Below are 13,351 nucleotides of genomic sequence, written 5' to 3'. Positions count from 1 at the left end.
ATGCAGCAGAAAAGAAGCAGTAGAGGCTCTTTGGATTGACACATGTGGATTCTCGATGTAAGGTTACAAATCTGTCCTTTCTAGGTCTCCCCAGATGACTGGCTGATGGCTGAACTTTGCTGATGGCCTGCTAGTGCTCTCTAATCAGGCTGGTACCGGACTGTTACAATGGAGTTGGGGTCCTGGGGCCTGAAGGGGTAAAGTTAGGGTTGCTGGTCAGTGACTTGGAAGTTATATATCACAAACTTGCCAACTAAAATGTACTGCGGGCCGTGGAAGTGGAATTTTGTACGCCTCAAGTAATGCTCAAGATGAGGTTCTCCAGTGATTGAGAGCCTCGGAGCGTGCAGTTATGGTTTGCATTGGATATTGTTAAATTTGTTTAGGTATCACGGATTGCTTTGTGTTTCTGGTAAATATCCAGTCGCGGGGGATGGAGAAAGGTTGAAAAAGGATTTGGCCTTCGCAAGCTTACTCAATGGGGCAGGTAGATGGGTCTCACACTGATTTATGGGGGTCAATTGTTTAACGTGGAATCTGAAGGGCCTTAACTCCCCCAATAAGAAGCAGTGAATTTGGAAATTCCTGCGGGATCACCGGGTTCACATAGCTGCGCTGCAAGAAACCCACCTCCGGCATAGTGACGAACAGCGGCTGAAGCATAAACCTTTCCACAGATATTCTGCTCCTCGGCGCACACTAAACACAACGGGGTAGCTCTCCTCTTTCATTCCTCTGTCCCGTTTCTTATTCAGGCTTCAAGAACAGATAAGGTGGGAGATTCTTGATGGTCGGGGGTAAATTAAGGGGGAGACTATGTACTGTCGCTATGGTTTATGCACCCAACACAGGGAACATGACTTCTTGACTTCTTTCCTGGCTTCCCTAGAGGAGTTCGCCAGGGGTGATATTCTCCTGCTCGGGGATTTTAACGTAATTTGGGACCCATCCCTGGACACTACCCACCCACACAGGGACAAGGAGGGCATTTAGCAACTCGCTTAAGGCTACACTGCAGGGGTTAGGCCTTCTCGATGCATGGAGGGGATGCCACCCCACGACAAGGGATTACTCTTTCTTCTCACACCCACATAGGACATACTCCAGGATCAATCATGCTTTCATTAGCCAATCCCTCTCTTACACTCTCACAGGATGTCAATTCCATCCAATTTGTCTCTTGGATCTTGCCCCTCTGTAATTAATCCTAGAGTGGCCCGCCCCGCACTGTGGTATTTCCCCAACTTCCTTAGCAGGGACCGTCTTCTCAGGGATGAATTAAGGGCGACAATCAAGGAGTTCCTTGAGCTTAACGACCCCGCCCAAACCTCTTTGGCTAACAATTGAGATGCCTTTAAGGCAGTCATTAGGGGGAAGTGCATTGAATTAGATGCCACTCTTCAAAAACAACGTACAGGAGAATGACTGTTGCTAGAAAGAGAACTCCGGACTGCCGAACACAACCAAAAGACTAACCCCTCAATGCCCTCCCAAAGGAAAGTTGCACAGCTTAAGGGGAAACTGCAGGCAATCTACACCAATGGGGCGGAAAAAACACTCTTGCACCTCCAGGCTTGGAGTTATGAGGGAGGCAACAAGGGTGGCCAACTTAGGGGTGAAGCAGGAGAATGATTATATCATGCAAATCGTGGACATGAACGGAATCCCCCAGAAAAGCGAAGAAGGGAAAGCCGGAGCCTTCGGGGAGATTTACCGCTCCCTATATACAGCGGACTCGCTAGTCCCTGTAGTCAGGAGCAATATCTGGAGGCCCTTACTTTGCCACTGGCACCGGCTTCCATGAACAAGGACCTGGGCAGACATATTTCTGCTGAGGAGGTTCAAAATGTGAAAGACACGCTCAAACTCCAAAAGACACCTGGCCCGGACGGGCTGAGTACCCACTTCTATCATACCTTTGCACCTGAACTGGTCCCCCGTCTGGTGATTCTATATAACGACATGGCTGCCTCACAACAGGTGACCCCCTCAATGGGGGAAGCGCTGATCTCGGTTATCCCCAAACCGGGAAATGACCCCACAAACTGTGCCTTTTATGGGCCTATCACACTCTTAAACCTAGAAGCAAAATTGTACTCTAAAAAGTTAGCCACTCGCCTGGAGCACGTCATGTCGCTGCTCATTCAGCCGGATCAAGCTGGCTTCTTCAAGGGGAGGCAAACCCATGATAACCTCCAGAGAGTGGTACACATTATTGAGAGGGTTCAGAGGAAAGGAATTCCCGTGGCCCTTCTCTAGCTGGACGTGGAGATGGCCTTTGACTGGGCCGATTGGAGCTTTCTGACTTGAACATTGAGGCGATTTGGCTTCAGTGAGACCTTAAAAGGTATGGTGCGTGCCAATTACGCCGCTCGAGATCTTGCGTTTTGGTAAATGGGGGGGGCTTCCGAACCATTTGATCTTTCACGGGGAACGAGGCAGGGATGCCCCCTAACTCCCCTGCTCTTTGCTCTCAGCATCGAGGCCTGGCGGAACGCAACTGGGCCAACCCTAGCATAGGCACCGATGAGCACAAGATCTCTCTCTTTGCTGACGATGTGCTGCTACCAATCACAAGTCTGTCGCCCTCTCTTCTGGCTATCCAATCAGAACTCTCCCTGTATGAACAAGCCTCTGGGTTTAAGGTGAATCTTTAAAAGTCCTACCTCCTTAATCTAACTCTACCTAAGGAGACTTAATGTCCCCTTTCCAAACCACACACAAAGACATTACATACCTAGGCATCAGACTCACCCCCAGGCTGGCGCACCTCTATGGAGCCAACTATCCTCCATTACTACGCCAGCTTAAAGCAGACCTGGTTAGATGGAGAACAGCCTACATCTCTTGGATAGGGCGAGTCAATGTCATAAAAATTAATGTTCTCCATAGGCTGCTTTACCTTTTTCAGGGTCTCCCAATCCCGGTGGACAGAGCTCTCTCTCTCGATCTAAAAAAAATGGTCTTGAAGTTAATCTGGCAGGGTTAGAGGGCTTGGTTATCTTACCGGATGTTGATTAGGGTGCTGGAGGAGGGGGGACTGGCTTTGCCGGATTTCCTGGGATATTACAGAGCGGCTCAACACAGAGTGATCTCTGACTGGGTACTCTGTGAATCCAAAAAACTCTGGCTTCACATGGACTGACAAATAGTGGGCAGGACAATTTGGGACCTCTTGTGGAAGCAGAAACATCATCGACCACAAAATGCCTATATAAGCACCCCATGGCCACCACTCTGAAGGTTTGGGATGATCTTGTCAGAGCCACGCCCCTTACCACCTTCCTGTCCCCTTATACCCCCGTTCACTTCAACCCTGAATTACCATCGGCCCTCCAGGGAGGACCATTTGACAGCTGGCGGGAGGGAGGTTGCCTTATGATCTCTGACCTGTATAAACAGGGGAACCTACGGATATTTGAGGACTGCACTAAATCATTTACACTCCAGCCCTCCGACAAATACCTATACATACAACTCAAGCACTGGCATCAATAATCTCAAGTTTGGTTGGCTGCAACCAGGGAACTACTCCCCATTGAGAAGTTCGCACAGGCAGGGGCCTCCACGAAGGGGACCATCTCCTTCCTATACTCACTCATACGGTCTCTGGGGTCTCACTCAACGCCTAAACACCAAAGGTTCTGGAACTCGGTCTTGGCCACTCCCCAGAAGGGTAAACAATGGAACTCCTATATAGAGACATCCCCAAATACAACCGGTCTATGTTTTTAAGGGAAGTTCACTATAAAATTATGTACGACTGGTCCATGCACCCACAGAAATTGCATACAACCTTCCCTACTGCTTCAGATCGATGTTGAAGAGGTTGCAGGCTCTTGGGGGACTTTAGGCACATCTGGTGGGACTGTCTACGTATCAAGCCTTTCTGGAAGGAAATCCTATCCCAAATCAAACTGATCCTGGGCTATCCAATTCCTGCAACCTTGGAGCAGACCCTCTTGGGTGTTCGAGATCCCAGCCTGAAACGTCAAACACAAGGGGATCGCTCAGTGATGTGGCTGTGCCTAGGAGCGGCCAAGATGGCGTTAGTAGCAGCTTGGAAGAAGGTGTAGGGCCCCTCCCTCACACAATGGCATGCCAGGTTATGGCGAGCACGGACGATGGAGAGAGTGGTGAACATAGTGGAGGACTCGAGAAAGGGGTTTGACTATGTTTGGGCCCCCCTGGTGCAGTACCTGTCGGAGGGTTTCCCCTGTTTGCCTGTGGGCCTAGATTGAGGGCTCTTCACTTCTTCCATTTCTAGTTTTCCTCTGGGAGGCCCCTAGTTTGGGGGAGGGGTCTTTGGAGGCTTGGGTTGTCCGGTCCTTGTCAACTAGGCCTCAATCGCGACCAAGCCTGAAAACATTTTTTTTTACTTTTTCGTTTCCATCCGTGATACCATAGTTTATTTCTTCTTTTTTCTTTCTTTTCTTGTTTACTGTTAAAGTCTGAGGGAGGGCGGGGGAGGTGGGTGGGAGAGGAGATTTCTATAGCATACCATGGCTACCAATGTGACTCGCTTACAGAGTGATACCTGATCTACCCGGTCGGGGCCGGTAGGAGTCATGTAATGAGCAATTCTTGCAGATTGAGTCCTAGTACACAAAACTGAATACTGTATTCTAGCTTTCTGTAACTCTTGATCTGTGACTTATTCTGGTATCTCCCACCATTGTTTGTCATGTAATGTTTTCACTTTAAAACCAATACAAATATTTTGACAAAAAAAACTGTGAGCTCATGGTTCTCTTGGGATACATTTGTCAAAAGAGGAAACACTGCTCAAAAATTGCTCATGAACTTAAAGACAAATTGTCCAGCAAGTACTACAATGACATTTTCGATCAATAGATATTTTATGCACTCACTCAATTACGTGGCAGTCACTGCTAGGGAGAAATGGGTCACTCTTGAGTATTTTTATAAAATTAAGTGAAATTATGCCAGCTAGGTTGTTCTTGGATTAGCTTTTGGAAAATGACAATACAAAATCAGATTTCTCATGCACCAATAAAAAATGTAAGCAACCTGCAATATTCTGAACTAAGAAGCTGACACAGAAGTGGCACCTCCTAAGCAGAGGCTGCTGTCAGAGACAGTTTATCGATAAAGGAAATAAGGAAGACACACCCACAAAGTGTAGATATGGAGAAAAAAACCAGAATGAGGTGTGAAAAGCTAAGTAATATTAGGTCAAGAGAACTCTATGTGACAACAAACCAATTTACTACATAAATTTAAAGCAAATGTACATCATTACCTGCCACGGTGCAAAATCTGCAATATTTGCACAGATCCCCTGCCCAAATGGACCATTCCCAATCTTGCAGGCATTCAAGTTATGTAAGGCCAGAGCAAGAGCATAAACTGCCCTGTAGACATTGTATGTCACTCTTAAATTGGTTGCATCCATGTAGCTGGTTTGAAGGCTGCTGACCTTCTCATTTCCCATGCACAGTTTGGATGTGTTGTCCCAGATGCCTGAGTTGTTTTTCTGATTCCACCATTTACAGTCAAAGGCCTCTTCCCAGAACTTTAGTATGAAGTCATCATTGGGAGACCTGGATGGGTGGATGCTGGTGAGATGCTCTTTAAAGCCTGGCATCTCCCCACTGTGGATGGCAAACCCGATGGTGCCAGTCAGGATATCAGAGTAACTCTCCATCGATAACAAAGGCGATGTGGCCCAAGCTTCGCTGGCAATCCAGATCTTTCCAGTCACATTGTGATTCACCATCTCTTTCACTAAAGGCGTTAACCCTGCTTCACTGGAGAAGATGACTATGACATGGGCAGTTGAGCTTTTGATCACATGGATAATGTGGAAAGCGTTCCTGTCGGCTCGGCTCAGGATGATGCTCTCAGAGAAGGCAACACATGCCCCAGCATTGACCAGCTCTTGCTGTAGTATGTGGGCACCCTGTTGACCGTAGTCATCATCATCAGCCAAGAGACCCACCCATGTCCAGCCAAAGTGTATAAGCAGCTGGGCTAGCCCTCGAGACTGGAAGTCATCACTAGGAATGGTCCGGAAGAAGGAGGGAAACTGGTTACGATCACTCAGGAGTGGACTTGATGAACTATAGCTTATCTGTTGGAAAACAAAACAAAACAGCGGCATTTGATATTTTCTGAGCTACTCATGCAATCCGCATTATGTAATTATGTGTGCGTTTTTGCCTTGCTTAAATGCATTAGAGACATACTACCCTATTCTGGGCATTATGGGCACATCATTCATAGGTCCTTCATCATATGTAGGAGGGTGTTCTAAAAACATGTTGTTCACTTTGCTACTCCGTCACATTTTTCCCTGTGGTGTTCCCTTAAACTCAGCCCATTTATCTTCATGTCCTCTTTAACCACAGTTTTACTTTGATAGCTTTATTTCGGTCACTGACCATAAAAGCACAGATAAAATATTTACATAAGCATAAAATACAAAAATAATCATCATTAGGATAAAAAGTTATTAAACAACAGTTATCAAAGTAGCAACAATAAACAGTAATCATATCAGTCACTAAGAGGGACCCAACGCCTTTAGGATACGGTTGCGTGTATGCCAGACATTAGTAAGAAATTTTGTTAGCGCGTAGACAGTTGGACCAGAGACATCACATTTCAAAATCCTATACATTGGTGCGTATTCCCTGCAGCCCATATTCCTTATCAGCGGAAGAAGCCAGTATTTTCGTGCTGCCTTGTAGGCTGGGCAGAAGAAAGCCACATGCAAATCAGTTTCCTCCTTAGCATCGCAAGCCGGGCACTGCTTTGTAGTAGGAGCCTTTGACCATGTGCATGTGAAGGACCGAAAAGGCAATGTGCTGTATCTCCATTGGAGAAACAGCTTCCGCGCCAGTACAGGGGAAATGGGATCTAATACTTTCTCGAACCTGTAGGAATCCTTGCTTTGTAAAAACACGAAGGATAGGGACCCGTGTGCCTGAGTGGCTTGGGTCCTGGCTATTTTGTGTTCATGATATGCATTAGCCAGGGACTTTTTGGAAATTTTTAATGCGGCTTTCGCTGGATCAAACCATAAATCAGGGAGCCCTATTTCCATACAAGTGGCTTGAATGTTTTTGACCCAAGGGATATTGAGCACTTTTGGGTGGTTCAAGAGTTCGACCAATTCCGCTCGATATTCTGCAAGATCATTGCTGCTCCACAGCCTACGCCAGAATGCTATGGGTCTCAGACTTATTTCATCTGCTAACGGTCGTAGGCCCAAATCAAGCCTCAGGGGGAGGAGCGGGGTGCTGGGGGGGAGGGCGGTTATCTGTCTTATGAACTTATTTTCCGTTATTGAGAGACTCCCGCAAGGCGTATTGCCCCATATTTCCGCCCCATACATTATCGCTCCCCTAGCCTGGGCCTTGTATATCTGGATTAGTGCCCCCAATGGACGGTAAGACGAACCAGTCATCATCCGGGTGATACCCCCAGTAGATTGCGTGAGTTTAAGGTTAGCCCTACTCTGGTGGGATCCCCAAGTCATCGTTTCGTTGAGGGTCACACCAAGATATTCAAAGGTGGCCACTCTCTCGAGCCGTACAGCTCCCAATTGTGGATTTGGTCGCAATTTTTGTCTCGGGTTCAAAACCATGAATTTGGTTTTTGCCGCATTAATTTCCAGCCCCCTGTCAGTGCAGAAGGCCACAAAGGAGTCGAGAACCCTCTGTATACCCATTGGGGTTTTAGATAGCAGCAGGGTGTCATCCGCAAACATAATTGCGGGCACCCTGCTGCCATTCAATTTCGGGGCGTCAGTATATTTAGTGGCATTCAGATGGGCGATTACCCCGTTGACGAAGAGGCAAAACAGGGTCGGTGCTAACACACAACCCTGTCTTACCCCCCGGCCAACGGGGAATCTATCGGTCAATTCCCCCGAGCGCCCGCACCTCACTCGGGCATAATTATTGTGATGCAGCCTCTGTAAGATCAATAGAATGTCCGGGGGAAGACCCATCCCCGCCAGGACGCTCCAAAGTTTCCCCCTGGGCACCAAATCGAAGGCGGCCCGTAGGTCCACAAAAATTGTGTATAGACTACCGCCCTCGAATTTTGCTGCCCTCCAATAGATCAAGTTCAATCTAAAAACCTGGTCCACTGTGGATACTCCCCTCCTGAATCCCGCCTGGTAGGGACTAAGGGCACCCACCTCCTCCATCCAATCCTGGAGCCTGTTCAGCAACACCCTACCAAACAGCTTCTGTGCCACGTCTATCAGGCTGATTGGTCTGTAGTTGGCTGGGAGGAGAGGCGAGCCCTTTTTAAAGATGGGGACCACCTCTGCCCCCAGCCAAGTACTAGGGATTTCCATGCCTCCAAGAACTCCATTAAAAAGGGCGGTAAGGTAAGGTGCCCAAACTCTGGGCTCCTGTTTAAACATATCGCCTGGCAATCCATCCAGTCCTGGCGCCTTTCCAGGAGCCAGTCCTGAGATGGCAGCAGTAACCTCTCCCAACGTTATTGGGTCCCCTGCATAGTCCGGCCAGCCCACCTCAACAGGAGGTAGAGATTCTCCCGGCTCAGAGCTGTATAGGGTCTGGAAGTGAGCCTGCCACACCCCTGGGGCGATATTGGGCTCTAGTGCCGATTTTAAATTCCCCGACCCCCCCGTTCACAATCCTCCAGAACAAACGAGAGTTTTGGGTCGCTAGGGCCTTGGTGAGTTTTTCCCACTGGTTTTCCTCCCATTCTACCTTAGCATGGGCAATACGTTTCTTGTAAGCTTGCCTACTTTTTTTAATGCTGTCCCCCCCTATACCCTCCTTAATTGTTCTAAGGAGTTCTGTTTTTGCCCTTCTGCAAGCTAGGTTATACCATTGTGTTTTGCCTTGACGTCTCCCTTTTATTGTTTGTGGGCTACAAGTAAAATGAGGTACCGCAGCTTTTATCAGGTCCTCATGGGCCTTAAACAATTTGCCCTGGGAATCTTTATTGTTAGCCTCAGTGTGCATACAACCCACAGTTTCTAAGATTGGAATTAACCCATCGTAAAGCGTGGGGAGTTTATTCTTGCTTGTTGCCAAGTGCTCCCACCTAATCCTTCTCCTATTATTATCAAGGAGAAGCACAGGGTTATTCCCTTGCTCGTTATTCGCGGGAGATTGGGGGCCAGGATGATCAAGGTCAAGCTCAAGCGCGTTATGATCGCTATCGGTCCTTTCCGTTACCCTGAAATCCTGGATTTTCGGCCACTTCACTATTTGGACCAAGACATAATCTAGACGGGACTCTCTTCCCGGTCTGTTATAGGTGGTTTTGCTTGGTATATCAGATTTCATTCGGCCATTGCAAGCTCTGATTCCAAATTTTAGGGTAAGGGATGTGATTTGTAGTGCTAGTGGGGTCCAAGCCTTCGGAGGCGGAGCTTCCACTAAAGGCACTGCCCATCTGGCCTCTTCGTCCGAAGATAACCCGTCCAGAAGGCCAGAGAGTGGCTCAAAATGAGAGTTAAAGTCCCCTCCCACTACATAGAATGAATCACTCGGTAAATCAGATATAAAGTTAGAGAGTTCATCTATGGTCGGTGATTCCTTAGCAATCCCCATTGGCCTAGAGTAAATGTTAATAAACACAAGTTTAACTTGGTTGGGCCATAAAAGGGAAATCGCAAGGATATCTTCAGAGTTAACCGGTAAGCGCATGGCCACACAGCCCAGATGAGATGCGACCCAAGTCGTAAGCCCTCCTGACGGACGGCCTTTGCCTTCCCACCTTGCTGGAATGAAGAATGACATGTAGCCTTGGTGACCATAATCCTTTCTGGCCCAAGTTTCCTGGAACATACATATGTCTCCCGACTCAATATAATTTGCCCAGTCCGGGTCAGCCAGTTTATTAGCCAACCCGGCAACGTTCCAGCAAATCAGCCTCAGATGATTAGAAGTTTTAGATGCCGTACCTGGCGGGTTAGAGGAGATGGTTCCAGACTCGCATGCAATCGGGAATTCTAGCGCATTACCAACACTAGGGAACGAAGATTCGGAGAGTCCAATAGGGCCGTTCTCCACAAGTGTTGGCTCATTCAAAATTCCAAGGGCATTAATAACATTGCGGGCAGATAGATCATCCATGAGCACTGAGTTGTTTGGTGACTCATGCATTTTGCCAATAGTCGGGGCAGGTGGCTTGGAGAGACTACAGAAGCCACAATCTTGGGTCATTGGCGCATAAGCTGAAAGTCAATCAACCCCATACAGGTCAGTCAAACAATTAAAGCGGTTGAAATAAAAATAGGGTGCGTCCTGCGTTTGGGTATTTGGGCGTTGTACATAATCCTTGTGTCTACGTCTGTGCACCACCCTTATCCACTCATCCTGTAATGGAACGTGGTGCATGCGATTGGGTGGGAAAAAGAAGGATACTGGAAGGGTCTGGATAGTAGAATCCAGTGATCTATTTATTCCCTCACAGATGTGCAAGACAGTGCCCGGATCCTTAAAGCTTACCAAAATGCAGTCCCCTATTATTGTTTTTCTGGTCTTCCCTAGCCAAGGGACCCTTCTAACCATGAAGATCTCATTGTTAAAACGGGGTGGTAGGTGTCGGTTCAGATTTAGCCATTTAATGACCTTTTTCTTTAGGGATTGGTAGTCCTCATTTCCCCCTGATCTTAGCTGGGGGGCACCTGCTAGGACCACCGTTAGACTATTAGCCTCTGGCGGCAGATCTGGTCTCCGTGGTCTTGGAGTTTGCCGGCTCGGGGAATTTAAAGGGGCGCTACCGGATTCTTGTTGGCCTCCGTTGGTCCCTACCTGAAAACTTTGAGGAGCGTAGTCTATTGGTTGAGGAGGCCTATGGTTTAAGTTACTAAGCGGTGCCTGGACTGGAATAGCCATTAGTGGCTGCAAGGGGGGGACAGTGGAGACGCTCTGAAAGGGAACCTTATTAGCACCCTGTGGGATTCCTGTTTTTGGAGTATCACCCACAGGGAGATGAGGTCCCATGTTTTTGGATTGCTTACTAACTAGGGTGTTCAAGGTAGTAAGAGATGTCTCTAATAGAGTGAGCCTAATCTCCACTTTTTTCAGGCTATCGCTAATAGGCTGCAAGAGGGAACAAAGTAGAGATTTTATACTCCCTATGGATAAGATGGGGGGATTTATGCTAGGTGTGATGTCCACGGGGCCGTTATTAACAACAGCTATATTGCAATCGGGGGACTTGGAGGGAGAAGCAGTAGGCACAGTCTCAGTGATCCTCCCAGATTGAAATAAGTTTGTATTGTTTTTGCCAAAGTCTAGATGCAATTGTTTAGCTTTTCCCCTCCCCCCATTGACTTCCTACTACGTTTACTTGGTGGGGGCCTATGTAGTTCCCGCACAACACTTTGTTTTTGCTTGCTTTTCTTCTTTGCATTCCCAGGGGGCGTTTGAGTAACCAAGTTGACGGGGGTGATACATATCTTGGGAGGAGTTGTGGTTGTGATCTTACCAGGGATCATCCCGGGGGAACTTGGAATTTCCTGAAGTAGAAGGGGGAAGTCCTCGAAGGTCGGAGGATTTAAACTGTTGGGGGGCGTACCTTCCTCCTGAGACAGAGGATGCGGGATAATCTCCGTCAAGGGTCTGCTCCTCATAGATTCAATGGAGCGTCGCCGCACCGCCCTTCGTCTCTCCAGGGAATTTTCTTTGTCTGCGTCCCATTTAGCAGATTTAAAATAGTTATCCAGTGGCCCTGTATTGCTACACCCCTCCCTTGATGGAGTTTCAAGCGGACCTGGTGAGGACATCACCTTGGTCAAATTGAAAAGTTAAAAGTAAGGGATATGGCCCAGCCCGGCCTCCTTTGGCCCCTGACGGCCACAGACGGCCCGCCCTTTGCCCGGGCTTAGCCCGCGCGCGGTCCCGCGACGCGGGGGAAGTGCGGAGTTTAAATGCGCCTCAGTGCGCGCAGACGTCGTTGGCGGCTTTCCGGCCGCAAGGGAGCCTGGGGGTTGTGGTCCCTATCCTCCTCACTGCGGCCGCGATGAAAGAAGCTGCGGCGGCGGGAGGGAGGGAGCAGCCCGGTGTCCAACGCAGGAACCAGCAGCCTGCACTGCGCCAAGTTCTGCCCCTTCAGTGAGTTCCAAAGAGCAGTTTTACTTATTGGAGCCAAAACCTGTGCAAATGATCAGTTGCATTTGTATAACTTATGCAAGGAATTTCTGGTCTAGTTGGTGACTCCAAGATGGGTGGCCTGATGGTCCGCATGAACTCTATAACCGGCAAAGTAGATAAGCATGAAAACCATCTTACAAAGGCTGAACATTGCACTTCTATAGTAGAGGATGCCCACATAAAGGGCAAATTGGACACAGAGTTAGAAGCCTGACGTCCCAAAAGTATAATAATCTGATTGGGTATGTTGTTACTAAGTATGCAGGCCATTCATGCATTTGCTGTGTAAATATATTTGCATCATTTAAGGTAGCAGCCAAAAAGGACTTTATTCCTTTGAATCCTTGGGAGTAGTCCTTTGTTTACGGCCTAATAGTATATGCACGTAGTCTTGTCGGTGTAACCCTTGTGTGATCAAGACTGGTGACAGTTGAAACTCCTATCAGGGTTGAATAAATTCACTTTTGCACTACGTGTTAACTACCTGAGTGTGAGCTCATTATGTTGATTATTTGATATGGAATTTACTGACCAGCTTGCTCCGCCGGCATAGCGCACCACCTTCTGATGGGCCAAGTGTTCCAGAAGGGACAAGTTGTTCTGGTGATATATAAATATATCTATAATAAATGTGTGTTTTATTTTTAAAAATAAGTATAAAGGTTCTACTTTTAAAATTAATTGAGTACATTTAGGGCTTTATTTTGATGTCGGTTGGAAAGCCTCCAACCACCGGTCAGAAGCTTTCCGACTGGCATGGAAGTTTTACATTCCGACCGCCGACTTATAATGTTGGCATTTGGAGTGCAAATCAGCCGGGGAAACTGACTTGGTTCTGACAGGCTCATGGAGCCCTTCGGCAAGTCGGAAACGCTCATAATCCCTTAAGGTTCTACTTCTTTTCAAATGAATTGAGTACATTTAGGGCTTTATTTTGATGTCGGTTGGAAAGCCTCCAACCACCGGTCGGAAGCTTTCCGACTGACATGGAAGGTTTAAATTCCGACCGCCGACTTATAATGTCGGCAGCTGGAGTGTAAATCAGCCGGGTAAACTGACTTGGTTCTGACAGGCTCAAGGAGCCCTTCGCTCATAATCCCTTAAGGAGGGCAGTTCCATTGTCAGGATTATGATGTTTGTTTTCGACAGCCTTTCCATGTTGACTTTTCTTACAAGGAAAGGCTGGAGAAAGGCAACTTCCGTAGGCCCTAGCAGGTCCCACTTCCCCCTGGCCC

General features: G+C 47.8%; 1 protein-coding gene across 1 annotated transcript in view; it reads right to left on the bottom strand.

Annotated features, from left to right (window-relative positions):
• The window catches only part of LOC146782701 (extracellular calcium-sensing receptor-like), a 112,868-nt gene that overhangs the window by 87,435 nt on the left and 12,082 nt on the right, over positions 1-13,351 (bottom strand). The window contains exon 2 of the mRNA XM_085637191.1: positions 5,264-6,094. Coding sequence (XP_085493317.1) covers positions 5,264-6,094 — 831 coding nt within the window. The remainder of the gene's footprint in view (positions 1-5,263; positions 6,095-13,351) is intronic.

Source organism: Triturus cristatus, chromosome 12 (genome assembly GCF_964204655.1).
Source record: "Triturus cristatus chromosome 12, aTriCri1.1, whole genome shotgun sequence".
In the NCBI taxonomy this organism is placed as follows: domain Eukaryota; kingdom Metazoa; phylum Chordata; class Amphibia; order Caudata; family Salamandridae; genus Triturus; species Triturus cristatus.
This window is presented reverse-complemented; position numbering and strand designations above follow the sequence as displayed.